The sequence below is a fragment of the Dendrobates tinctorius genome, unplaced genomic scaffold (genome assembly GCF_039654945.1).
Source record: "Dendrobates tinctorius isolate UK_male_01 unplaced genomic scaffold, ASM3965494v1 ptg000038l, whole genome shotgun sequence".
Taxonomy (NCBI): Eukaryota; Metazoa; Chordata; class Amphibia; order Anura; family Dendrobatidae; genus Dendrobates; species Dendrobates tinctorius.
This window is the reverse complement of record NW_027361706.1, coordinates 9,063,585-9,090,419: the sequence shown is the minus strand read 5'-3', so window position 1 is coordinate 9,090,419 and position 26,835 is coordinate 9,063,585. Positions and strand designations below refer to the sequence as shown.

General features: G+C 45.0%; 2 protein-coding genes across 2 annotated transcripts in view; one reads left to right on the top strand and one right to left on the bottom strand.

Annotated features, from left to right (window-relative positions):
* Positions 1-17,245, bottom strand: part of ACTR8 (actin related protein 8) — a 44,813-nt gene extending 27,568 nt beyond the window's left edge. The window contains exons 1-8 of the mRNA XM_073574158.1: positions 17,028-17,245; positions 15,438-15,608; positions 14,191-14,301; positions 10,695-10,799; positions 8,061-8,234; positions 4,860-4,953; positions 4,485-4,617; positions 3,059-3,212 (exon numbers count right to left, since the gene is read on the bottom strand). Coding sequence (XP_073430259.1) covers positions 3,059-3,212; positions 4,485-4,617; positions 4,860-4,953; positions 8,061-8,234; positions 10,695-10,799; positions 14,191-14,301; positions 15,438-15,608; positions 17,028-17,159 — 1,074 coding nt within the window. The 5' untranslated portion in view covers positions 17,160-17,245. The remainder of the gene's footprint in view (positions 1-3,058; positions 3,213-4,484; positions 4,618-4,859; positions 4,954-8,060; positions 8,235-10,694; positions 10,800-14,190; positions 14,302-15,437; positions 15,609-17,027) is intronic.
* Positions 17,246-17,270: 25 nt separating this feature from the next.
* Positions 17,271-25,269, top strand: SELENOK (selenoprotein K). Its single transcript, XM_073574159.1, has 5 exons — positions 17,271-17,427; positions 18,270-18,360; positions 18,862-18,945; positions 20,829-20,918; positions 24,128-25,269. The coding sequence occupies exons 1-5, from the start codon at positions 17,409-17,411 to the stop codon at positions 24,129-24,131; spliced, it is 288 nt and encodes a 95-aa protein (XP_073430260.1). The 5' UTR covers positions 17,271-17,408; the 3' UTR covers positions 24,132-25,269.
* The last annotated feature ends 1,566 nt before the right edge of the window (positions 25,270-26,835 follow it).

Genomic DNA, 26,835 nt, shown 5'->3' with positions numbered 1-26,835 from the left:
CTGCTTGTTCGAGGGGTGAAGATCTTAAAGGAGTGGATTTAAAGGTATCCCGCGGGACCTGGGTAAACTCCAATCTAAGCCCGGTGGATATTACATTGCGCACCCAGTCACTATTTGTAATCTGTGACCATGCGGAAGGAAGGATGATAGTCTACCTCCCACGGGAATTGCTAGTCATTGATTCTGTCTCTTTTGATCTCTAGACGAGCGTCTAAACATGTAGCCCGTACCTCTTCTCCTTCTATCTTCCCATCTGGGACGGTCTCTAGTAGGCGAAGAATTGCGCCTTCTCCCCTGACCGAATCTCCTTCTACCAAATGGGCGTCGGTAGGATGTAGGCCAGAGATTTGGGAATTTTTTCTTGTCGTCCCCAGCCTTCTCAAGCAGTTCGTCCAGGACTGCGCCGAACAAATATTCCCCCTCACACGGAATAGTACAAAGCTTCGCCCTGGTCTGAATGTCTCCCTGCCAGCACTTTAGCCACAGGGCTCTACGAGCCGCATTAGAGAGACCTGCTGCTCTGGCTGCCATTCTTACTGCATCCGCCGAGGCATCTGCTAGGAAGGCTGCTCCCTCTTGGATTGTTGGTAGGGCCCCAAGAATTGTTTGTCTTGACGTACCCTGTTTTAATTGTGACTCCAACTTGTCCAACCAGACCATCATGGACCTGGCTGTGCATGTTGACGCCACTGCTGGTCTTAAGGAACCGGCTGCCATCTCCCAAGTATTCTTAAGGAAGGTGTCTGCCTTCCTGTCTAGGGGATCTTTAAGGGATCCCATGTCCTCAAAGGGCAGCGAGGATCTTTTCGATGCCTTTGCAATGGCCGCATCTAATTTGGGGGCCTTGTCCCAAGTATTTACTGCCGGATCGTCGAAGGGATATCTGCGTTTGAGGGCTGGTGGTAGCGACCCTCTTTTATCCGTTTTTTTCCACTCTCTGTGGATTAGATCCTGGATCTTCTGATTTAAGGGGAAGACTCTACGCTTCCTCTGCTCCATCCCCCTGAACATGACATCCTGCATGGATAATTGGGGCTTAGGCTCCTCTACTTCCATTGTCCCTCTGACTGCTTTGACCAGCTTGTCTACCCGGTCAAGAGGCAGACAAAACCACCCAGAGTCCTCTTCTCCTGAGGAGGACGAGGGAGATGAAGCCTGGGAGTCTCTACTTCTCCTCCATTCTGCCGAGGAATCGGACTCCACCGGGACCCCGCCCTTTATAGTTTCCGGCTGGGACAGTGACTTTAGGGTTTCCTTCATTTCTGCCCTAACAATGTCTCTCAAACTCGCTGCTACCGCGGGCGACTCTTCCGCCACTGTCTGCTGAATACAGGGGGGGCACAATTTTTTGGGGCATGAGTCCGGTAATGGGCATGCACAGAGTGCGCATTCCCTGTGTTTAGTTTTACTTGAAGCCTTCTTCCCCTAGAATAAAGCACAGAAGGGGGGCCCCGTCACTGAGTGAACTTTCACGAAGATCACTTACCAGTGCCACAATCAAGTACCGGAGGATGAGGGGGATTCTTCTCAGACGATGCTCCTGTCTGCTTAGAGGAGCTTTTATGGCTGGACTGGTCACTTCGTCCCGCACGTTCGCTGTCACGTGACTCTTTTTCTGCTTGACCTGCCGAAGGTCATCCAGGGGCGGCAGAGATGTTTGTCCCTGCTGCCGTCGTTGCTGCTGCTGCCGCCGCTGCTGCTGCTCCTGCTCGCTCTCCATTACTGCTCGCAATAATGTGGCCAAGGCAAGGCACCCTGCCAGGGTCCTGCCTATATACCCCTCCTCCGGACAGCAGTATGCGTGCCGCGCCCCTCCCCCCCTAATAGGGCTCCCTTCCCCAGCTGGCGCCGCACCCGGCCGGAGAGCCGACGCTCATCGGCGTTTGCGATGGGCGCCGCCATCTTGTTTTCCTCGCGCCTGCGCAGTGGCGCCACCGACCCGGAAGCACCTCCTCCGGCCGCCCCCTGACGTCACCCTGATCCCGCCTGACCGGAAGTCACGCGGGACGCCCGGGAGCTTCGGGATACCGCGCTCCCCGGTCGCAGCCCCCTCCGCAGCGCGCCGGCCACCGCACCAGCGCCGCCGGATCCAGGGGCCCCCGGGGGAAACATACTCACCGGCGGCGACCTTTATCCTGGAGTCGGACATCCTCCGGACGCCGCTCCCTGCTGACTACGCCACCGCCGTGCTACCCATCCTGGGCCACCGTGGAGTCTTCCAGGGATCCGCACCAGGCCGAGGTAGAAGACCCCCCCGCTACCTGTATCGGCCGGCCGGCCTGGGATCCTGGTCTTCTGTAGGATCCCGTCCCTTCAGGAACAGGAAACCAACTGATGCGTGGGAGAGGTGCCGCCCTTTTGTGTCTGTAGGTTTCCTGTTCCTAAAGGGCGGATCCCCTCTCTCGTGGTGCTGTCATGGGAGTCCGAATAAACAGGCCCTACCTGCGGTGTCTCAACCTAATGCCCCCAGAGGGGGATTAGGGAGGGTGCTGCTGTCACCGTCAGGGGGGCTTCATCCTATCCTCGACCTCAACCCAGAGCCCAAGGGAACTGGGGAAGGAGGGGGGGTCTCGACTTCGAGCCAGTACCCGAGGGACTGGGGAAGGAGCGACATGGGGAATAGCCGTCTCGACCTCAACCGGGTACCCCTTAATAGGGGACCGAGGAGGGAGCCATGCCGGGAGTCTCGCTGGGGACCCGCTTTTCTTCATCTGTAATCCGTTGAAAAAAAAAAAAAAAATCAAGGAAAAAAAACTCTTAGGTGTGCCTCCTTGCGACACTAAGCAAAAACTGGAGAAGGCTGACGCCGTCCAGGGGTGTATCCTGCAGAAGAGGAGCCAAAGTTAATCTTTTTCAGATTATGCATAGTGTCGCCTCCTAGTGGACAGCAGCATAACACCCACGGTTCTGTGTCCCCCAATAAGGCGACAGAGTAAAATTAATTTTCTTTTTCAGCCTCGAAAGAATACACTTTTATTAGAAGTTTTGTTTCAATCCAAGTAGGACTGAAGTCCAGCACAAAAATGTATGTAAATACGATGCGTAAATTCATGCCTACCTGGTCCAGATGTGTGCATGTCTCTTTAAGCTGCTGTAAGAGAAGACTGTCCAATCTATTGGTCAGCTGACACTCTCGGTAAGGAAACCCTGCTCTCTGCATGAGCCAGAAGAAGCAGCGTGTGACGTCGGATCCACCGTAGGCGAGACACAGCCTGTATCGGAACAAGGAGAGCAACATTTGCGTTAGAGGAAAATTACAAATGTCACTTTACTCCTGTATGCATCTGTACCTTGTGCTGCATTCATGTGTCAGGGTCTGGGTTCATACCGTGAAGCACGGACTGTGAGATCTCCTAGCCTGAATTTGAAATGTATATATGGGACTGTCACGTTTGGGTCAGGAGACTCACAAGACAATCCATGCTCGGACCATGACACACGGATGTAGGATTATTAATAGCGATGAGCAAACGTGCTGGGATAAGGTGTTATCTGAGCATGCTCGGGTCCTAACCAAGCGACTCTGGCGTGCTTGAAAAATATGTTCGAGCCCTAGCGCCCGCATGCCTCGCGGCTATTCGACAGCCACAACACATGCAGGGATTGCCTAACAAACAGGAAATCCCCACATGTTGTGCAACTGTCAAACAGCAACGAGACATGCAGCCGCGGGGACCCGAACATAGTTTTCGAGCACGCCAAAGACACTCCATTAGAGCACCCGAGCATGCTCAGATAACACCCCAGCACGTTCGCTCATAATCAATTAATTAATTAATATGAATCAACCACCTTGAAATGATTAAAACACCCTTTGGTGGGACTGCAGTGACACTGAACACTCACTTCCAGGCTTTCCCCCAGATTACTCCTGATCGCAGAGGGACACTTTGCAATTAAAGGGGTATTCCCATCTCCAAGATCCTATCCCATTATGTTGTAATTGTAAAAATAATAGCAAATACCTCCAATTAGAAACGTAGTATAGTTCTTCTGATTCGCTGTGTAACTTACCCTATGTGCAGGGCATTGCAGTAGCTTAGGTATGGTTATGACCACTAACAACTAACTGTCACTATATGAGTGGTCATAACCAGGGATACCTAAGCTACTGTAATGCCCTGCACATGGGGTAAGTGACATAGTGAATCAGAAGAACTATATAACATTTCTAATTAGAGGTATTTGCTAATATTACTATTACACTTACTACGTATTGGGATAGCATCTTAGAGATGGCGATACCCCTCTAACTTACTGTCAGAATGTCCTTTTAACATTTAAGGACTGTCCAAAATAGTGAGCCCCTTTAAGTGTAGGGAAACGAAAATTGTGGAAAGAGGAGACGTGCTGCAATTTCCAAAGCCAAAATCTCTTCTTGCCGGCAGGACCCACTTTTTCCACCCCGGCTAATAGAGGTGGGACTGGAACCGGCATGTACTAGGACATACGGACAGCGAACATCCTAACCATCCTGCAGATACCTGGTGTTTCGGTGAGATATTCCATCCTCCACACAGCAAATGCTGGTCTTCTGGTCCCCAACATCCACCACACATGCACTGGTGGCACCACTCCCGTACACGGCGCAGACGGACTCCTGATGGACGATCACCCCTGAAAGACAAAACACATTAATGGACTTTAAATTTATTTGGAAAAAAAAATACTAATTTTTCAAGAATATAACTTATTTATATATAAATATTATATATTTACCTAAAACATAATTGTAATATTTTTAATTTCTATAATAATTTTAACTTAATTTCTATAATAGAATAATATAATAATAGTAATATAATATATAATAAACAATATATTTTTTCTAGAATTTTTGGTAAAAGACATGAACTCACCTGAAAATCCCATCTTCGTGAGGATCATGTTAACCATTTCTTTCACGTGCTGTCTGTTATATATGTCCGGGATGAGTAATATACACCGGTAATACTGTAAGAGATGTGAAGAAACGTTAAAATAAAAAAAAAAAAAAGGGTCAAAATTTATCGAAATATAATATATTAACAAAATCAACAACATTTTTTGGCTTGAAGCATGACAACCAGGACAAGAAACCCACCAATAATTTTTTTTTTGGCCGATAAAAACCACATTTCCCCAATAAGTTTTTGGCTTTGGAGAGAAGAGCCTCATCACATACAGTTAGAAAAACAATGCAAAAGCGCAACAGGGTCTTATCTGAGTATTCACCCCTTCACCACCTTGGGATGTTCCGTTTTTTACTCCCCTTCTTCCCAGAGCCATAACTTTTTTTTTCCTTTTTCTGTCAATATGGCTGTGCGAGGGCTTGTTTTTTTTGCGGGAATAGTTATACTTCTGAACGACACCATTGGTTTTATCATATAATGTACTGAAAAATGGGAATAAAAATCCAAATGCGGTGTAACTGCAAAAAAACAAAAACAAAAAAAAAAACAAAAAAACCTGCAATTCCACAATGATTCCCTGCTTTTTTCTCATACCATTTGTTAAAACTAAATGCTAAAGCTGACCTGCCATTATCATTCTCCAGGTCATTACGAGTTGGCAGACACCAAACATGTCTAGGTTCTATATATATATATATATATATATATATATATATATATATATATATATATATATATATATATATATATACACACACACTTTATATATTATAGATTTAACCCCTTAACGACCGCCGATACGCCTTTTAACGGCGGTAATTGAGTGTACTAAAACCACAGCGCCGTTAATTCACGGCGCTGTGGAGAAAGTACATAGCGCCCCCCCAGTGTCGGATTTTCTCCGGGGTCTCGGCTGCCAGGGGTAGCCTAGACCCCAGAGAACATGAATCGGTCGGTTTTTACCGACCCCGCTTTTGCGATCGCCTTTATTAACTTATTAACCCTATAACGGCGACCGCAAAAAAAAACAAAAAAAAAAAAACTGCGATTATGCATTAAATTTCTCTTTCCTCTGATGTGATCGCACATCAGAGGAGAGAGAAATAGGGTCCCCGATCCCCCCGGTACCTCTCCGTGGTCCTCACTTTCCTCCCGGTGGTCCCGCCGGCGTCCTCCAATGGGCGCCGCCATCTTGAAAATGGCGGGTGCATGCGCAGTGCGCCCGCCGGGAATCTGCCAGCTCCGTCATAGTGATCAAAATAAAAAAATAGTACATAACCCCCCGTTTATCACCCCCTTATATAGGCAAATATAATGAAATAAAATATTTTTTTTTTTTTTCATTTTTCCATTAGGGTTAGGGTTGGGCTAGGGTTAGGGTTGGGGCTCGGGTTAGGGCTAGGGTTAGAATTAGGGTGAACTAGGATTAGGGTTAGAATTAGGGTTGGAGCAAGAATTGAGGGGTTTCCACTATTTACCAACTTTGGAGGTCTAAAAAAAAAATCACTTTTGTGGAAATAAAAAAAAGACTTTATTTTCACGGCTCTGCGTTTATAAACTTCTGTGAAGTGCTTGGGGGTTCAAAGTGCTCATCACACATCTAGATATGTTCCTTAGGGGGTCTAATTTCCAAAATGGGGTCACTTGTGGGGGGTTTCGACTGTTTAGGCCCATCAGGGGCTCTGCAAACGCAACATGATGCCCGCAGACCATTCTATCAAAGTCTGCATTCCAAAATGGCACTCCTTCCCTTCCAAGCTCTCCCATGCGCCCAAACAGTGGTTCCCCCCACATATGGGGTATTGGCGTACTCAGGACAAATCGCACAACAACTGTGGGGGTATGATTTCTCCTGTTACCCTTGTAAAAATAAAAATTTGGGGCGAAAAGATCATTTTTGTGGAAAAAAAAATGGATTTCTTATTTTCACGGCTCTACGTTATAAACTTCTGTGAAGCACTTGAAGGTTCAAAGTGCTCACCACACATCTAGATAAGTTCCTTAATGGGTCTAGTTTCCAAAATGGGGTTACTTGTTGGAGTTTTCCACTGTTTAGGCACATTAAGGGCTCTCCGAACGCAACATGGCATCCGATCTCAATTCCAGCCAATTCTGCATTGGAAAAAATCAAACGGCGTTCCATCCCTTGCGAGCTCTGCTGTGTGCTGAAAAAGTGGTTTACCCCCACATATGGGGTATCAGCGTATTCAGGAGAAATTGTACAACACATTTTGTGGTTGATTTTCTCTTTTAACACTTGTGAAAATAGTTCCTGTGAAGCACTTAAAGGGTTAATAAACTTTTTGAATGTGGTTTTGAGCACCTTGAGGGGTCTAGTTTTTAGAATGGTGCCACTTTTGGGTATTTTCTGTCATGTCCACCCCTCAAAATGACTTTAAATATGATGTGGTCCCTAAAAAAAAAAAAAAAAATAGTTTTGTAAATTTTGTTGTAAAAATGAGAAATCGCTGGTCAACTTTTAACCCTTATAACTTCCTAACAAAAAAAAAAAAATTTTGCTTCCAAAATTGTGCTGATGTAAAGTAGACATGTGGGAAATGTTATTTATTAAGAAATTTGTGTGACACATCTCTCTGATTTAAGGGCATAAAAATTTAAAGTTTTAAAATTGCAAAATTTTCAAAATTTTTCTAAATAAACACAAGGCTTATCGAAGAAATTTTATCACTAACATGAAGTACAATATGTCACGAAAAAACAGTCTCAGAATCAGCGGGATCCATTAAAGCGTTCCAGAGTTATAACCTCATAAAGGGACAGTGGTCAGAATTGTAAAAATTGGCCTGTCATTAAGCTGCAAACTGGCTCTGTCGCTAAGGGGTTAAATGTCATCCGTTGCTTTTATGGTTGATCATGAAAAAGGAGTCTGAGTGACACAAAAACACGTTGACATTAAACCCACAATTCTTCATTTCATCACGGCTTGTCATTTATCAGCAGCGCATAATACTTCCATAACCCTTGGCACATTTGTACTGGAATCCGGTGATATACATCAGGAACCAGCTGTTCCACATCGTCAAAGTATGTGATATAGCTTCAATTTGTTTCCCCTGCCTCCTGCTTGCCAAAGGTTTCTACCTGTCAGCTGAAACAGTGTGACGCTGCATTTCACAAAATTTCTGCCCACAGCACTTGAACACACACCTTCAAGTCTTTCGGTTGTATTTCCAGGAATTTTTGTATGACGTGAGTCCAGATAACTTCCAGGTCTGAAAGCACAGAGGTGAGAGAGCCCCCGGGTCCACCATGAATATTGAGCTGGCCTCGCCGAATTGGATAATGAATATCATAGCCATCAGTGGGATGCACAAATAATGCCTGGTGGAAGAGAACAATGACATTTACATGAAACAGACCAGTCACAGGTGCGGTGTCAGCAAGATAGCGATGAAAACCAGGAACTGCTCTATATGCGTTTTGTCGTAATGTTTGCTCTATTAAAGGGGTTGTGCAGAGAAAACAAGGTATCACTTACCTGCAGAATAGATAATTTACTGTTCAGTGGATATTCCAACCGCTGATACCAGCAACGATCAGCAGAACTGGGAATTTTTAGCCCCAACAGAGGACATGCAGTGGCAAGTAAAAGTTTGGGCTCCCCTGGTCAAGATTACTGTAATTGTGAACAGTTAAGCAAGTTTAAGCAGAAGGTAAAGATGACACATTTCCTTTGTGTTATAGGGAAAAAAGAAAATAGCGAAAGTAATTTTTTACATTTTGAAATTATAAAAAGGAAAACGGGCCGATTCAAAAGTGTGGGCACCCTTGTGGATGGTGTGTGCTCAGATAAGATCTGAAACCTTGGCCAAAGTTAGTTAGCCTGTTAGGGTGATGGCTTGTTCACCATCATCATTAGGAATGGCCAGGTGATGCAAATACCCCAGCTTTATAAAAACCCAGCCTCCTCTAACCTTGTGCCAAAAAACAGCGGCCATGGGTTCTTCTAAGCAGCTGCCTAGCACTCTGAAAATGGTGGAGGCCCACAAAGCAGGAGAAGCGTTTTCAAGTGCCCTTTCCTCAGTTCAAAATGTAATTAAGAAATGGCAGTTATCAGGAACAGTGGGGATCAAGATAAGGTCTGGAAGACCAAGCAAAATTTTAGTGAGAGCTACTCGTAGGATTGCTAGAGAGGCAAATCAGAACCCCTGTTTGACTGCAAAAGACCTTCAGAAAGATTTAGCAGACTCCGGAGTTGTGATACATACCGATGAGGTTAAAATAGAACTCTGGCCACAATGATCAAAAGGTATGTGTGGAGGGCACAGAATTTCAGGAAAAGAACCTTTTTGGCAACCATTAAGCATGGGGGTGGATCAATCATGCTGTGGGGTTGTGTTGCAGCCAATGGCAACGTGGAACATGTCACAGATTGAGGGAAGAAAGGATTCAATGAAATTTCAACAAATTCTTGATGCAAACATAACACATCTGTAAACAGCTGAGGTTGAGAAGAGGATGGCTTCTACACATGGATAATGATCCTAAACACATGTCAAAATCCACAATAGACTACCTCAAAATGCGCAAGCTGAAGGTTTTACAATGGCCCTCACAGTGCCCTGATCTGAACATCATTGAAAATCTGTGGCTAGACCTCAAAATAGCAGAGGAAGCAAAACGACCCCAGAATCTCACAGAACTGGAGGAATTCTCCAAGGAAGAATGGAAGAAAATCCCTCAAACAAGAATTGAAAGACTCTTGGCAGGTTATAAAAAGCGTTTACAAGATGTTATACTTGCAAAAGTTTGGGCACCCTGCATTGTTTATACCCCCTTTTGCATCAGCCCAGTCTCCATTTTTCATATGGACTAATTAATATATATATATATATATATATATAAAAAAAAAATTTGCCAAAAGTACAAAGGAAATGGTGTCATCTTTAACTTTAGCCCTCTTAGAGATCATTTAATCTTCCAACTTGATTAACTGTTCACAATGACAGTACTTTTGACCAGGGGTGCCCAAACTTTTACATGCCACTATATACACCTGTTACAAAAAGGTACTGGAAGTCACTCTTACATTAATTCCAGAAAGGGCCTAGCGCAGCACTCTCCAGCCCAATACGGAACGAGTGCAGCGGTGGGTGGTCGAGCCTGTGCACTGCTCCTTCATTCTACCCAGTTCTGCCAATCGGTGCGCACCCCAATCAACAAGTAATCACTCGTGGATAGCCGATGACTTGTTTTCACCAGACAATCCCTTTCATTATGAAAGGTAAAGCGGAAAGAGATGCAAGATGTGCAGTGTGTAAGGATTAGAAAAAAATATGTCTGCCGTCTTTCACAAACAGCGCCCCACCCGTGCACTGGTAGAGTTTAGTATTGCAGTCCAGGACCATAAATGTGAAAATGGCTGAGCTCCAATATCACACACCTGTGGACAGGTGTGGAGACGTTTTTGTTATTCGAAAGTCCCCCATACAAATTAGACTAAAATCAGCGGAACTCGCTGATATTGGCCTCCTGATTCTCCCACAACAGATGTCGAGAAGGATCCGGCCTGTCAAATCTCAGCAGCTCATCCTATTATTCTCCATAAGATAAGACGCTGCCAGAAGAGTCTGACAGCGACTCTCTCAGAGAAACACATGGGCAGTCAGCCGAGTCGAGCGTCCCACTGTGGGGCGGTGGTGGAGACGGTGAGATAGCTGCGGCCAAATGATCGCTCAGTCGGCAGCCATCAAATGTCTATGGGGGGCCAAGATCCTATAAGATCCCTAAAATAAGGAACATAGATTGACAATCTGAAAAATAGAGATTTGAGCAAAGTACCTCTTCTCCTACAAAGTATTCTTCCTTCTGAGAAGTACTGGTCCATTTTACTCCGGAATCATGGTCCAAGATCGCTGGTCTTATCTGTTTATTGTGTGCTCGAGCCTAAAAGAGAAGAAAAAAAAACCCCTGATAAAAAAAAGATAAGAGTCCCATTTCTTAAAATTAGATGTCAACAGAATTCACAATGCAAGTTGCAGAATATATCTTTAAATCAATGTTTTTTTTTAGACCTGATGTGGCTGGTAGATTTACTGTGAAAATCCATATCAGAAAAGCTATAAAATTCTGATAATAAGATAAGCATTTTATAAGTCCAGCCATAGTCACTCCTCTCACAGTCTGACTGACTTCTGAAGCTTATACTGAGCAGTGCAAGAGCTAATCAGCAGCAGGGAGGAGGGACACTGAGGAGCGGTCAATCAGGCAGAAAGGAAGGTGATAAAGTGATGGATGATGGAACATCAAGGACCACTGGGTAGTCACAAAAATGTACATGTACACATCGCATAACCAAGACCAGCGCGGGACACACGCCGCATAGCCAAGACCAGCGCGGGATACACCCTGCATGGACCAAGACCAGGGTGGGATACACTATACATGGACCAATTGACTCTGCCAGACATCCTCGGTAACACTGTCCATATCTCAGTATCACTTTGCAGTCACCAACAAAATGGCTCTGCACTATGATGCTAAACTTCATCCTTCCTTATCCTTTTGCCAACGCCCAGAAGGGGAGGAGTGAAACGTGATGTATATGCTCCAGCCTCAGTGCCTCCTGTGATGTGTGTGCTCCAGCCCCAGTGCCTCCTGTGATGTGTGTGCTCCAGCCCCAGTGCCTCCTGTGATGTGTGTGCTCCAGCCCCAGTGCCTCCTGTGATGTGTGTGCTCCAGCCCCAGTGCCTCCTATGTGATGTGTGTGCTCCAGCCCCAGTGTCTGTGATGTGTGTGCTCTAGCCCCAGTGTCTCCTATGTGATGTATATGCTCTAGCCCCAGTGTCTCCTATGTGATGTATATGCTCTAGCCCCAGTGTCTCCTATGTGATGTATATGCTCTAGCCCCAGTGTCTCCTATGTGATGTATATGCTCTAGCCCCAGTGTCTCCTATGTGATGTATATGCTCTAGCCCCAGTGTCTCCTATGTGATGTATATGCTCTAGCCCCAGTGTCTCCTATGTGATGTATATGCTCTAGCCCCAGTGTCTCCTATGTGATGTATATGCTCTAGCCCCAGTGTCTCCTATGTGATGTATATGCTCTAGCCCCAGTGTCTCCTATGTGATGTATATGCTCTAGCCCCAGTGTCTCCTATGTGATGTATATGCTCTAGCCCCAGTGTCTCCTATGTGATGTATATGCTCTAGCCCCAGTGTCTCCTATGTGATGTATATGCTCTAGCCCCAGTGTCTCCTATGTGATGTATATGCTCTAGCCCCAGTGTCTCCTATGTGATGTATATGCTCTAGCCCCAGTGTCTCCTATGTGATGTATATGCTCTAGCCTTAGTGTCTTCTATGTGTGTTTATTCTTCAGCCCAAGTGTCTACTATGTGATCTATATTCACCAGTCTCGGTGTCTCCTATGTGATGTATATACACAGGGACGGTTTGAGACAAAATGGGGTCCTGGGTAAAAGTTTAACGTGGGACCCCAGATGCTAACAAATTGGACCATCACACAAACATTTCAGTTGTATTTACATGCGCTGAGTTCAGGCTGTTAAATGAGCGTGATTGACAATATTGAAGTTGTTTGATGCTGGTTCTCGAGGTTCTTTACACCGACTGAGGAAGAATGATGGGGACAGATAGAGTATACTGCAGTCCCCCCCACACACAGTATAATGAAGCCCCCCCCACACACAGTAATAATAATTATACTTATTCTATTTCTATAGTGCCAACATATTTCGCAGCACTTTACTTTATAGAGGGGACTTGTACAGACAATAGACATTACAGCATAGCAATAAACACATAGATCAAAACAGATACCAAGAGAAATGAGGACCCTGCTCACAAGCTTACAATCTATAAGGGAAAAGGGGAGACACGAAAGGTGGATGGTAACAATTGCTTTTATTGTTTGGACCTTCCCTAGTGTAAGAATCGGGTGTTCCTGCATGAACCAGTTAACAGTCTAAATATGTAACAGTACAGACACAGAGCGCTATATGAAGCCCTCCCTCACACACAGTTTAATGCATACACATACATACACAGTATAATGCAGCCCCACAAACACAGTGTCATGCATACACAAATAGACTAATTCGTACACACACAAACACAGTATAATTCATACACATATACAATACTCACCTCTTCTCTTCTTACCCCACGCTGCTCCAGACTCTGCTCCGGTCTGATCAGCTCCACTGATGACACAGCGTGGCGAACGATGAAGTGACATCACTGCATGGCCGCTGAGTCACAAGCAGAGGGGAGTGATGGGAGAGGGAGCATCATCTTACACCCTCTCCTCCATTTGCTTTCAACTGTATCAGCGTCTATGATGCTGATAAGTTGAATGCGCAATGCAGGGGGGGGGGTCGGTGGCACCGGGCCCCTCTTACTCACGGGCCCCATAGCAGCCGCTACTGGCTGGAGGCCCCTGGAGGAGTGGTCAGCCTGCCCCTCATGCTGGCCCTGTATATAAACCAGTCCCAGTGTATTCTATGTGATGTGTATACAGCAGTCTCGTTGCCTCCTATATAATGTGTATGCAGCAGTCTCGGTGTCTCCTATGTGATGTATTCTGCAGACCTCTCATTGCTTGAGTTATATAAAAGTGTAGAGAGTAGTGATTAAATTCTCACTTTGAGGAGACCTGCAGTGAAATTAGCATCTCTGTTCAGAACAACATTCTGCTGCAATCAGTTCATTACAAAACTTCTTTTTGCAAAGAGTGGCCTGCACTCCGGACTGAAGCAAACCTGGAAAACCTACTGCGAGCAGGGACATCATCATCATTACCACCCAACATCACAGCCACACCAGAGAGAAGCAGCTCCAGCCGTCACATTAGCGGGGAGTTATTAATGGTTTGATCACATTTCGCAGGGTAATTTTCAAGCTGCTAATTTTGTGCGGCCCCCAAATGATGAATGATGGTAGAAATATCCAAATGGCCCTTAGCAGAAAAAACAGATTCCCACCCCTGTTCTAACAGAAGCAGTTTTGCCTCTATAGCATGAGAACAGGGGCTGCTCATACCCAGCGATCCAAGCAACTACAGAGCAGCGTTCGCAAGTTCATCATGGAGTCTACAAGTGTTCACTCCCAACTCCTCAGCTTGGCGGAGACAGCTCTGACAGTGGCTTATCTGCCCTGAAAACTAAAGGATCGGCCATCGATATTCCAACTGCCCAATCCTTCTCTCTCCCGGCATCATCTGGTCGATCGGTGGCATGGAAACTGGCGGGTTCGGCCGGACATTCATCTAATGTGTATAAAGCCCTAAGCTGCAGCACCTCTTCTGAACACGTACCTGCTCCGGCACCACAGGGATCCGTCTGGTCCCATTAGACATCTTTTTGGACCAGATCGCTTGATCCACCATTTTGAGTCCATTCTGCCTCTGTTCATTGCTTTCCGGCTTCTGAAAAATAAATATGCAAAAAAAAAAAAAAAAATCATGTTCTGACATTGTTCCATCATATCGACTGTCTCACAGTCAGTAGAGCACAAGAGAAACAGCAAAGCCGAAGACAAATCAAAGGGGTAAAAGTATGATGTAGTGACCAGGTCATCATAAAGTGGGGTACATAGTGCAGCAGGGACATTACAGAGGGTGCGTGTCTCACAGGGTTCCTCAGGGGTGTGCCTCAGGATTCCTTGTGGGCGTGCCTCAGAATTCCTTGTGGGCGTGCCTCAGAATTCCTCAGGGGCGTGCCTCAGGATGCCTTGTGGACGTGTCTCACAGGATTCCTCAGGGGCGTGCCTCAGGATGCCTTGTGGACGTGTCTCACAGGATTCCTCAGGGGCGTGCCTCAGGATGCCTTGTGGACGTGTCTCACAGGATTCCTCAGGGGCGTGCCTCAGGATGCCTTGTGGACGTGTCTCACAGGATTCCTCAGGGGCATGTCCGACAGGATTTATGGGGGGGGGGGGGGCACAATTTCTGTAATCATATGACAAACTTTTTTCAAATTGCAGAAACAAAGTACTCAGGGGGCAGTAGGAATAAAATAAAAGCTACGACTGCCTCTTTCGGGACAGGTTCTCTTTAGGTAATATGTCTATATACATAAGTATTGAACGCGTCAATTTTCTAAGTACTTATATTTGTAATGGTGCCATTGACGTGAAATTCTCACAAGATGTCGGTAACAACCCATCCAATTCACAAGGGCAAAGAAATCATCTATAGATGTCCATAAATTACCGCATGTCTAATAATGAGAAATAACACAGGAAAACAGTATTGAACTAAAGCACCTTTAGGAATCTATTTCCATAGAAGCCTGCTGACATATTCAATCCTTTTATCCATATATACATTATGGGGACGCAGGATAGGGAGGAACTAGAGATAGTGTGAGTGGAGTCGCAGGACCTGGTCCGTCGGTTGCATTGGTGGTCTGTGCCCACTGGATGGAAGAAGTGGGAACTAGAAAATACGACTATTACTGCTCCTAACTGCACACTGAGGAGCGGACAAGTGCAGACACGACATCCATGTGGCCCTATGGGCTGTGGAGAGCCCTCCAGTATTATGCTGGTGCCCCCACTTACATTCAGTCCCTCTCGGAGGAGCCACTTGTCACAGGAGGACGGCTGCCCGGGCTGCTTGTGTCGTCTGCCGATCACGTGGGGGATGGCCGCAGGATGGGTGTCGGTGGCTCTGCCGATGCGCAGGGTGTTGGACCCGGGGTGTATGACCACCACGTAGTCGCTCTGGATGTGCTTCGGAATGAGAGCAGAGGTTACTATGAGGACACAGACATTCCCAACATCCCGGACAATTCGTTCCCGAAAAGAGAGGACAGTGATCGCTCCAACCCCCGGCCGATCACAAAAACCAAGCGGAGTGCAAGACAAAATGTGCCTGGTTATTAATGGGGAAAGGGGGTGATCTATACTGGCCAGTATGGGGGGGTGGGCGATCAGACTCCTCAGGGAATAACGGATCCGGGCACAAAATCACTTTTCTTTAACCCCTTACTTACCGCTGACACAACAGTACGTCATCGGTAAGTATCCCCTGCTTTGATGAGGGCTCCAGCGCTGAGCCCACCTCAAAGCTGCGACATGTCAGCTGTTTTAAGCAGCTGACATGTGCCCGCAATAGGCGTGAGCGGAATCGCGATCCACCCGCACCTATTAACTAGCGCTTCCGGCACGTGGCCAGAAATGAGCGCATCGCCGACCCCAGTCACGTGATCGGGGGTCAGAGATGCGTTGGCATAACAACCAGAGGTTTCCTGGAGACCTCTATGGTTGTAGATGGCAGATTGCTATGAGTGCCACAATGTGGTCGGCGTGTTTAAAAATAAAAAAAAACCTAAAAGTTTAAATCGCCCCCCTTTCGCCCCAATAAAAAGAAAACAAACATACACATATTTGGTATCGCCGCGTTCAGAATTGCCCGATCAATAAAAAAAAGGGATTAACCCGATCGCTAAACGGCGTAGCAAAAAAAAAACAAAAACGAAACACCAGAATTACTTTTCTTTTGGTCGCCGCGACATTGCATTAAAGCTCAATAACGGGCGATCAAAAGATCATATCTACACATAAATGGTATCATTAAAAACGTCAGCTCGGCGCGCAAACAATAAGCCCTCAGCCGACCCCACATCACGAAAGATGGAGACGCTACGGGTATCGGAAAATGGCGCAATTGTTTTTTTGGAGCAAAGTTTGGAATTTTTTTTCACCCCTTAGATAGAAGAGGGCGCAGACATGTTTGGGGTCTCTGAACGTGTAATGACCGGGAGGATCGGAATGGCCGCGGTCAGGTTTAGCATCTAGTGAACCTAGCAAAAAAGCAAAACAAAACACAAGTGTGGGATTGCGCTTTTTTTTTTGCAATTTCACCGCACTTGGAGCTTTTTTCCCCCGTTTTGTAGTATACGAGTACAACTCGTCCTGCATAAAACAAGCCCTCACACGGCCACATTGAGGGAAAAATACAAAAGTTACGGCTCTAGGAAGAAGGGGAGGGAAAAACGAAAAAAGCTCCGAGGGTTAAGGGGTTAACACATACTCGTGCTGCTCGTTATAAACGGCCGCGGTTTTCTCCTCTGGTGTGAACTTAGTCTGACAGGACTTCACCTACACAACACTCAGCACAGTGAGGCTCATTCACTCCCCCCCAGTCACCTCCTGCAGGGGCTCCGGGATGGCTGCCGGCACTACCGGCCGTTTCACCCCCCGCTGCTCCTTCTCTCTGCCGTTCTCCGGTTCCCCTTTCTCAGCCTGTGTCATAGCGGCGACCGGGTTCCAACCGCGCATGCGCGCAGCAGCTTATTCCCCCTCCTTCCTGAGTTATCAGGAAGATGGCCAACCAGAATATATCCCTGGGAGAGCGGACAACTAGCAGCTAATTCCTGGGTGACAGTCTAACGTTGTTTTACAGGAAGAAACGTTTCACCAGCTGCAGCCAATCAGCGGCCTCCAACTCCTTGCACACGTGACCAGGATTTCCTCCTGACGTCGGCGGCCAGGGACTGAGGAGTCACCACCAGACGGAGGAGCAGAGACATGGTGTACATCGCGAACGGTGAGCGCCGCCTGCATGTGGCCGAGCAGGATCCCCTGCCTCACTCACATATAGGTGCAATAATGAGAGTGGTAGCAAGTACATCCCTTAAAGGGGATCTGTCCATGTAGACATTGCTGTAAAAGCCTGAGGACGTAATGCAGAGCAGTAGGGGTTAATCAATGATTACAATTTGTCTCAGCACATGACTTGGGGTTGTGCCTGCAAGGGTTAATCTACCTCCTCTCACGCAGTCCAGCATTCAACCTCTGTCCTATGCTGCAGTGGGAGCCTAAATCGCACCCCGACACAGACCGCACCACCCCTTCACTGTGGTCACCCACCACAACCCCCTGAGCTGGCTGCACACCGTGTCCGGTACCAACGGAAGGTTGCTACGCTGGAGCCTTGCCCTCCAACAGTACAACTTTACCGTTAAACACAAAAAGGGCAGCAAGCATGGCAACGCAGATGGGTTGTGTACCGAAAGGTCCTGCCTCCGTAGCGCAGTCCAAAAGGAGGAGGTGTCATGATCGCACGAACCACGACATGTCTGATTGACAGCGGCGTCTAAGAGGTTAACCTGCCTATCTACGGGGAGCCAGCTGTCAGTCAGCATGACGTGGGCAGTCACACCCTGTCAACAGAGCAGAGAAGGGAGAGAAGAGCTGCTCTATTCACATGGTGCAGCTGAATCGCAGTTTTGACTGCGGGATCCCGGCGTTACTACTCTGAAAAGAAGAATATGCAAAACTTTTTTTTTTAATTATATTATTTAACAACAGTTTTTTTTTCTATATTTATCTGGTAAGCTGAGAATAAATTGTGACTCCGTTCCTTTTTTCCTTTTTTCTTCCATATAGGACAAGTGTTGGATGGGCAGCAGAGGTCTCCATGGAGGCTCTCCTTCATCACGGACATGTTCTGGGGGATTACAGACTTTGTTGTCTTGTTGTAAGTAGCGACCTGTCTAGAATTTTTTTTTTCTCTTGTAAGGCGTCTTGGTCAGTCGTTGGGGTATACTATATACTATTGATCGGGATTGGTATAGCCACAGGAAACCGCAGCGATCTCAAGATTGCAGAGACGTGGGCCCTTCAGTGTCTTCTCTGCACAGCACCCCTACAGTCTGTGCTCGGAACTGCAGCCTGGCCTCATTCACGTGATTAGGGCTGAGTTTTAGCTCCTGCAATAAAAATTCCCGAATACACGGGGAGAGGGGGATAAAATACTGCCCTGAATTCTAGAAAATTACATCCCCCCCCCCATCATCATCATCTATGATCAGATTTTTTTTTAGGGAACCTGATTGTCAAAAATAATCTCCATGTCCCTATAGATTGACAGAAATGTCATACAAATGTTAGTGCTGGAAATGAGTCTTCGACACGAACATGATGGAGAAAGGTAGAAATAAACCAAGTCCTAACTATCTTTTTTTCTTTTTATCTTTAGCTTTCAGAGCATGATTCGACCAGACTTGACAAGAAGAGGGTGTTCAAGGTCTTTATCCAGCTCGGGATATGATGATGGAAGAGGGTAATGTGCCACGTGGTTAAATGTCCTAAGATATGACATGGGCAATTGTGTTCTAGGGGGTTGCAGTATTAATGGGCTATTACCTAGTTAGGAGTCCAACTCCTGGTACCCCAGCTGATTAGATGTCTGATAAGGGGGCTACAGCATTGAACATCTTGTACCGGATCTGACTGCTACTTCAGTTTAGAGCCACCAAAGCAAAAAAAAACAAACAAAAAACGCTTTATAGAAAAAGTACGAAATAAAAATATAATTTTTATTACGCAATAAAATAGCAAACATGCATAAAAACAAGGAAAGACCACAGATGAGGAACAATGATGGATAAACCCTGACATATCATACGTACAAGAAAGGCTACATAGATGTCATATAGTAGTAGGAGCAGCATCCTACATGAAAACGTGAGAAATCTGGCAATTAAACATAGTATCCTTGGACGAAGCACTTCAATGCGAAACGCGCGTCGGGTGTGAGGACTCCTTGACATACTGTAACCCTAGTTTGATGCAGGTGTATTGATGTATAAATTGTAGGCACACGCTTTCCCTTAATATTTGCTGCGGTCTTTTATTTCGCTGGTGATTAACTTGAGTGGTATACTATATTTATTTTCCAGATTTCCCACTTATTCACCTGGGATGCATATACACTGTCTATAAGATCTTCATATACATTTTTTGCTTGACCGTGCCATTATTTTCTATTTTGTCTGACTATATACGGACATATTTAGCTATGTTGTGGTTTATACACTGCTCTTACCTTGACTCGCCTTGTAGGTGTTTTTTTTTTTTTTTTTTTCCTTTTCGGCTACTCCTACTACTATATGACATCTATGTAGCCTTTCTTGTACATATGATATGTCCGGATTTATCCACCATTGTTCCTTATCTGTGGTCTTTCCTTGTTTTATGCATGTTTGTTATTTTATTGGTTGATTTTATTAATTGTTTTATAAAAAAAAAAAATTATTTTTGTATCGTACTTGGTCTGTCTATAAGAGGTTTTTTTTTTTTTTGCTTTGGTTCTATATGTTTATTATTTCATGGCCCCATTTATGGGATCAAATTATGTGTCTCTGTTACTTCTGTTTAGTGGAGAGCAAAGAACTTTTTTTTTTTTTTTTAAAGTTCCAAATAAGTGGAAAAAGTAACTCCACTTTTAGAAAACTTTTGTCTATGATGTGTCAGAAGTTTTGCTTTGCGGCATTTTGTGGCTGAGACTCCCGATGATGACTAATGGAGGGGTAGAAAATCTATGAGCCCTTGGTCTGTCTCCCTTTTTTCCGAGGCCCTTGGTCTGTCTCCCTTTTTTCCGAGGCCCTTGGTCTGTCTCCCTTTTTTCCGAGGCCCTTGGTCTGTCTCCCTTTTTTCCGAGGCCCTTGGTCTGTCTCCCTTTTTTCCGAGGCCCTTGGTCTGTCTCCCTTTTTTCCGAGGCCCTTGGTCTGTCTCCCTTTTTTCCGAGGCCCTTGGTCTGTCTCCCTTTTTTCCGAGGCCCTTGGTCTGTCTCCCTTTTTTCCGAGGCCCTTGGTCTGTCTCCCTTTTTTCCGAGGCCCTTGGTCTGTCTCCCTTTTTTCCGAGGCCCTTGGTCTGTCTCCCTTTTTTCCGAGGCCCTTGGTCTGTCTCCCTTTTTTCCGAGGCCCTTGGTTCGTCTCCCTTTTTTCGGAGGCCCTTGGTCTGTCTCTTAGCGGAGCTCTTCAGGCCTGTGATTTTTATCCATCAGGTTGATACTTGGCATCTGGACTTCTACATTTCAAAGGTTTTCTAATAGTCCAGTTACCCTTTACACTTAACGTTTGGCACCCCCATTGCATTTTATTGCTATGTCCTAATACCAAGATGTCTTGACATCGCCTTCATACTGTCTATTATATATTGCAGTCCTCCGGGATATCCACGTCGTAGAATGGGACGTATCAACCACGGGTCTGGCCCCAGCCCTCCACCGATGGCAGGAGGTGGATGAGGAAGGTACGTTGCGAGGAGAACGATTTCGGTGATTGTTTGTAGACCATTTATCCAGCTTTGCTCTAGTGAAGTCAGAGGTCATGTTTTGCTTTTGTACTCGATAGCCTCTAGGAAAAGGTTATTCTTGTGGGTCTTCTGTCGGCACCTCCGGAGCCCGCTCCGTATACATCTGTGTCTGGCGAATGTCGCAAAATCAAAAGTTGTCAAAAAAGTGGGTCCATATGCTCGACTGGGTTCGATAGGCGCGGGCGCCAGCTCTAATGTTTCACTTTACTCCACAACGGCGCTTGGTCTAGCAGAAAAAGAAAAGGAACACTATGTAGTGGGAAAGGCCCATGGTCTGAAATGCGGCCTACGTTTTTGGTGTAAATTACTGGAGCAAAGTAAGCACACCCCTTGTATTTCACTTAGAGGAACTCTAGGCAAAAACTAAATTTACTCCCAAAGATCCCCTGTTGTCTCCTACTAGGCCGCAGCCGAAGACCGTGCTGCTGTAGCAACAGATATAGACCCCATCAGTATCGCGTAATGTTACAGTGATGACTACGCCTCTGCAGGATGATGGGACACCAGTGATGATGGGGCTTGGATAAATATGATATATACAGTGGGGAAAATAAGTATTGGATACTCTGCCGATTTTACAAGTTTTCCTACTCACAAATAATGGAGAGGTCTGTCATTTTTATTGTAGATACACTTCACCTGTGAGAGACAGACTCTAAGAGTAAAATCCAGAAAATCACATTGTATGATTTTTACATAATTAGTTTGCATTTTATTGCATGAAATAAGTGTTTGATACAATAGAAAAACAGAATTTAATATTTGATACAGAAACCTTTGTTTGTAATTACAGAGGTCAGACGTTTCCTGAAGTTCTTGACCAAGTTTGCACACACTGCAGCAGGGATTTTGGCCCACTCCTCCATACAGATCTTCTCCAGATCTTTCAGGTTTTGGGGCTGTCACTGGGCAACATCGAGTTTCAGCTCCCTCCAGAGATTTTATATTGGGTTCATACCTGGAGACTGGCTACTCCACACCAGGACCTTGAAATGCTTCTTACAGAGCCACTCCTTAGTTGCCCTGGCTGTGTGTGTTTCGGGTCTTTGTCATGCTGGAAGACCCAGCCATGACCCATCTTCAATGCTCTTACTGACTGAAGGAGGTTGTTGGCCAAAATCTCAAGATACATGACCCCATCCATCTTCCTTTTAATATGATGAAGTCTTTCTGTCTCCTTTCCAGAAAAACACCCCCAAAGTATGATGTTTCTCCCACCATGCTTCATGATTGGGACGGTGTTCTTGGGGTTGTACTCATCGTTTTTCTTCCTCCAAACACGGTGAGTGGTGTTGATACCAAAAAGTTCTTTTTTGGTCTCATCTGACCATATGACCTTCTCTCGTGCCTTCTCTGGATCATCCAGATGGTTATTGACAAACTTTTAATGGGCCTGGACATGTGCTCTGGTGTGAGCATGGGGACCTTGTGTGTCATACAGGATTTGAATCTATGACGGCGTAGTGTGTTACTAACGGTTATGTTTGAGTCTGGGGTCCCAACTCTCTTCAGGTCATTGATCAGGTCCTCTCGTGAGTTCTGGGCTGATTCCTGACCTTCCTTAGAATCATCCTTACCCCAAGTGGAGAGATCTTGCGTGAAGCCCCAGACCGAGGAAGACTGACGGTCATCTTGTTTCTCCCATTTTCTAATAATTGTGCCAACAGTTGTTGCCTTCTCACCAAGCTGCTTGCCTATTGTCCTGTAGCTCATCCCAGCCTTGTGCAGGTCTACAATTTTGTCCCTGGTGTCCTTAGACAGCTCTTTGGTCTTGGCCATGGTGGAAAGATTGGAGTGTTATTGGGTGTGAGGACAGGTGTCTTTTATACAGGTAACAAGATCAAATAGGTGCTATTAATACAGTTAATGAGTGCGGAGTAGGAGGCTTCGCAAAGCAAAACTAACAGGTCTATGAGACCCAAAATTCATGCCGGTTGGTCGGTGACTAAATACTTATTTCATGCAATAAAATGCAGATTAATTATATAAAAATCATACCATGTGATTTTCTGTTTTTTATTCTTAGATTCTGTCTCTCACAGGTGAAGTGTACCTACGATAATAATTACAGATCTCTCCAATCTTTGTAGGTGGGAAAACTTGTAAAATCGGCAGCGTATCAAATACTTATTTTCCCCACTGTAGTCACCTCATCTTTGTCGGGCGAGCTTCATGATTCATCATTTATTGCTTCGAGTTTTATGAATTTTCTTCAATGCTAGCGTATGGAACGAGACAATGCCCAATGGCCGGGAGTATGTATAGCACATACTGTGAATGCAAGGCAATAAACCAGCTCACCCTCCACCGTCCGCAGCACGTTCAGGAGTCCGCGATCAGCGCTGCTGCGAGCGCTCCATTAGATGCATGAAAAAAACAAAATTGGATCCAGCTCCTGATACGTTACAGATAAAATCCAACATTTATTCATGTTTTTGGATATTTCCATTTTAAATGAATAAGAATAAATCTTGGATTGTACCTGTAACGTATCAGGAGATGAATCCATTTTTTTTTTTTCCTCTAACACATACTGTACATACCCTCCGGTCTCTGGTCTGAAAATGTCGGCTCTCCGCAGCACACAGTGTGTGCCCTGGGGGGGATTGATTGACTGCAGACTTACTGATTTGGACCAGACAGCCCCCTTTAAAACACTGTAAGGTACATATGGATGAACAGGGGGAGACGGATATCGCCTGAGAGTTCACATGATGATAAGAAAGCAGAGTGGCGCGCAGTACACTTTATCAAAGAAAATGCCCATTTCGCATCAAGCTTCATCAGTGGCCTTATACAGCATTGGCTGTTTTGGCTTGTACCTTTTGAGTGTCCGTCTTAAATACTGTGCTTGCACATAATATAACTCTATATTGATTTGTAGCATTCACACAAGGGAGTTTTATTATTATTATCACTTACCCACCTTTATTATTTTGTATGTCTATTTTTATACTTTTTAATTATTTTCTTATCCAGTAAAGTGTGTGTGTGTGTGTGTGTGTGTATATAATATATATATTTATTACTATATGTATTTCATTTGAGCCTTGCACTTTTCTATATACAGTAGGTATTCTCGGATTACATAGCCAAAAACCTGCTGACGGATTCCCTCTAATAGAAGTTTTTTTCCTCTTTTCCAGGTAAACGCCTGACTCCTGGAGGCAGGCATATAGAGAAGAACGTGAAGCGGTAAAAGGAGACGAGGAAAGAGCACATCCCGCTGTTCACTGTTCTCTCTACGTGTGCAATGCTCTGCAGCCATGCAGATGTATGATGTTGTACCGGGCAATCCTTAGCCAGGATCCAGTATGACTGATAAAGCATTTGTATAAGTGTACATGTAATTTTTGTAGTACGACATGTCTTATCTGGATGTTAGAACATGGGTGAAGTTTGTACAGACTGGGTGATGACAACCGTGTGACCTCCCCCCCCCCCCCCCCCCATCATCTGCAAAGTCTTTTCTGAAGATGATTCTGGAATCCGTCAGCAGCACAATGCCTTTATTGCATGTCCTATAATTTATTTTCATGGTATATAACAGTTTTTTCATGTTGGCCTTATAAGCATTGTATTTGGTTCTGATATTTGTGTTGAACTATAGTCGCCTTTTTCTTTTTTTTCTTTTTTTCCCCCCTAAGTCAACAATCTTCTAGTAGATATTTTTTTTTTTATATTCTGTCCTTTTTCTATAGATGTCAATAAAACCATACTGCATCTTTATAGTCATGTAAATACTTCAGCCCTGATTCATCAAGACCTGCGTTGGTGAAGTCAGACAGTTTTAAGAGGTGAAGATCTCTTAATGAATCGGGCGCGTCTGACGAGTGGCGTGTGCCTGCAAACGCCTCTCTACAAATCCTACTCCAGTCAGAGACTGGAGTAAGATTTCTGGCATATGGAATGCTCCTGCTCGTTACAAATCAGACAAACCGAGGCATCAACCATCCATGTCCCACCTCAGCCCTGCTTTGAGAAACTGATTTGAAAATGCAAAAAAGTTGCAAAATTGTTGCTCAACTTCGCGTTGCGCCAAAAATGTTAAACTTTTCAAAGTAATTCTAAAACAATTGCTTCGTTGAATCTGGGGCCTTCATATCGAAATTGTACGCATGCGTCGCTTTACTGCCAACGAAACATTGATCATGTGCTAGAACAGGCCGTATATTCTTCTGCAATCACATAGACCAAATGGATTTTTGTCCTTATCAGGTGACATATTGTAATTGTGTCTTTCATATATTTTTAGAGATGTAAATAAATATTTGTGATACAGTGAAAACTTCTTTATCAAATTCTCCACCATTTTACTTTTTATTTCTTTGTTCACTTGAGGACTAACATGCAGGATTCATCGCTAATTTTTCAGTAGTCTCTGAGCTAGTGGAGAGAGACTAGCTGATATATTGTCTCCTGCACACAGATGTGAGAGATTCCTGGTTTCCTGTCTCTGTTGTTAGAAGCAGCAGCTGAATGAAGGATGTCGTCCGGCAGTACTGAGCATTGTAGCTGTGGTGAAGGAACACTTTACTAAAGAGCAGCATGATCTGTATGTTTCTGCCCCCCCCCTTTCCACAGACTTCAATAGGCAGCTGTGATCTGATTCCTCAGTGAGCCGGCGGTCCATCTTCTCTTAAGTAGGACGGATTTTTAACATTATTTCACATCAAATAATGAGTTCAGGAGGACGAGAAAAAAGTGGTTAAGTGGAGAAAAATGTAGCTTTTCCAGATAAGATATTATATAGTTTTCTATATTTGCTTGTACTACTGATTTATGCACAGCCTGTTGCCAGGACAAAGGTCATACATGTTATCAATGGTCAATCTACAAGATGTCCTGATGTGGAATCCCTCTAGGAGAAATGGGGACCCCACCAGCTGCATACGTTTCAGTGGAGAAAGTCACGCACAAGTGAAGCTTCTATTGAAAAGAAAGTTTCACTGAATTGTTCGTTTTAAGACTGAACTGGTGTTTGTGTGTACACACAAGTGAGGTATAACACTTTTTCTGGCCAGTATATGACTTGTACACTGCATTTCCATCAGTTTTATCCCTCTTCAGACTCTATCTCTAATTTTCAATTGACTCTGAGCTGGTGAGGAAAGACTAATCGCTCTCATACACTAAACACACAGATGGATTGTCAACATTTTTCCCTTAGGTAATACAGAGAAGCAGCAGAGGAATGGAACATGATGCACAGTTGTACTGAGCAGTGTAGCTGCGAATCCAGCTAAAATTTCTATGTGTTTCTTTAACTCTCTTTTCCCCCTTTTCTTTCTCAGTAAGGTGGTGTAACCTGACTATTCAGTGTGCTGACATCATCTTGTCTGAAGTAAGATGGATTTGTGCTGGATTTTTTTTTTTTTTTTTTGGAATTGATGTAGAGCTCGGGGAGGAAAGACAGAATCTTTAAGGAATATTCTCAAATTTGAAAGTTCTTCCTAACCATCTAATAGAGGAGAACGTCCAAAATGCTGGGACCCTCACCAGTCCCGAGAACAAGGGATCTAAAGGCCCCGTGGAAACGGAACTGTGGTTGATCATTCACAGCATGACTCCATTCATTCTTATGGCAGTGCTGAAGACTATACGAGCGTAGAGAAAAAAAAAGGGACAGATTGCATGATCATCAACCACGGCTCCATTCATACGCGGCTCTTTAGAGCCCTTGTTCTTGGGAAACATGGGGGTCGCAGTGATCGGGAAGTTATCCCTATCCGATGGATGAGCAATAACTTCCAAATTTGGGAAAACCTTTTTAAGTGGAGAAAGTAGCACGTTTCTCCCATAAGAAGTATTGTAAAGTTCCTTATTCTTACTATAGAATTTTGCAAAAATTTGT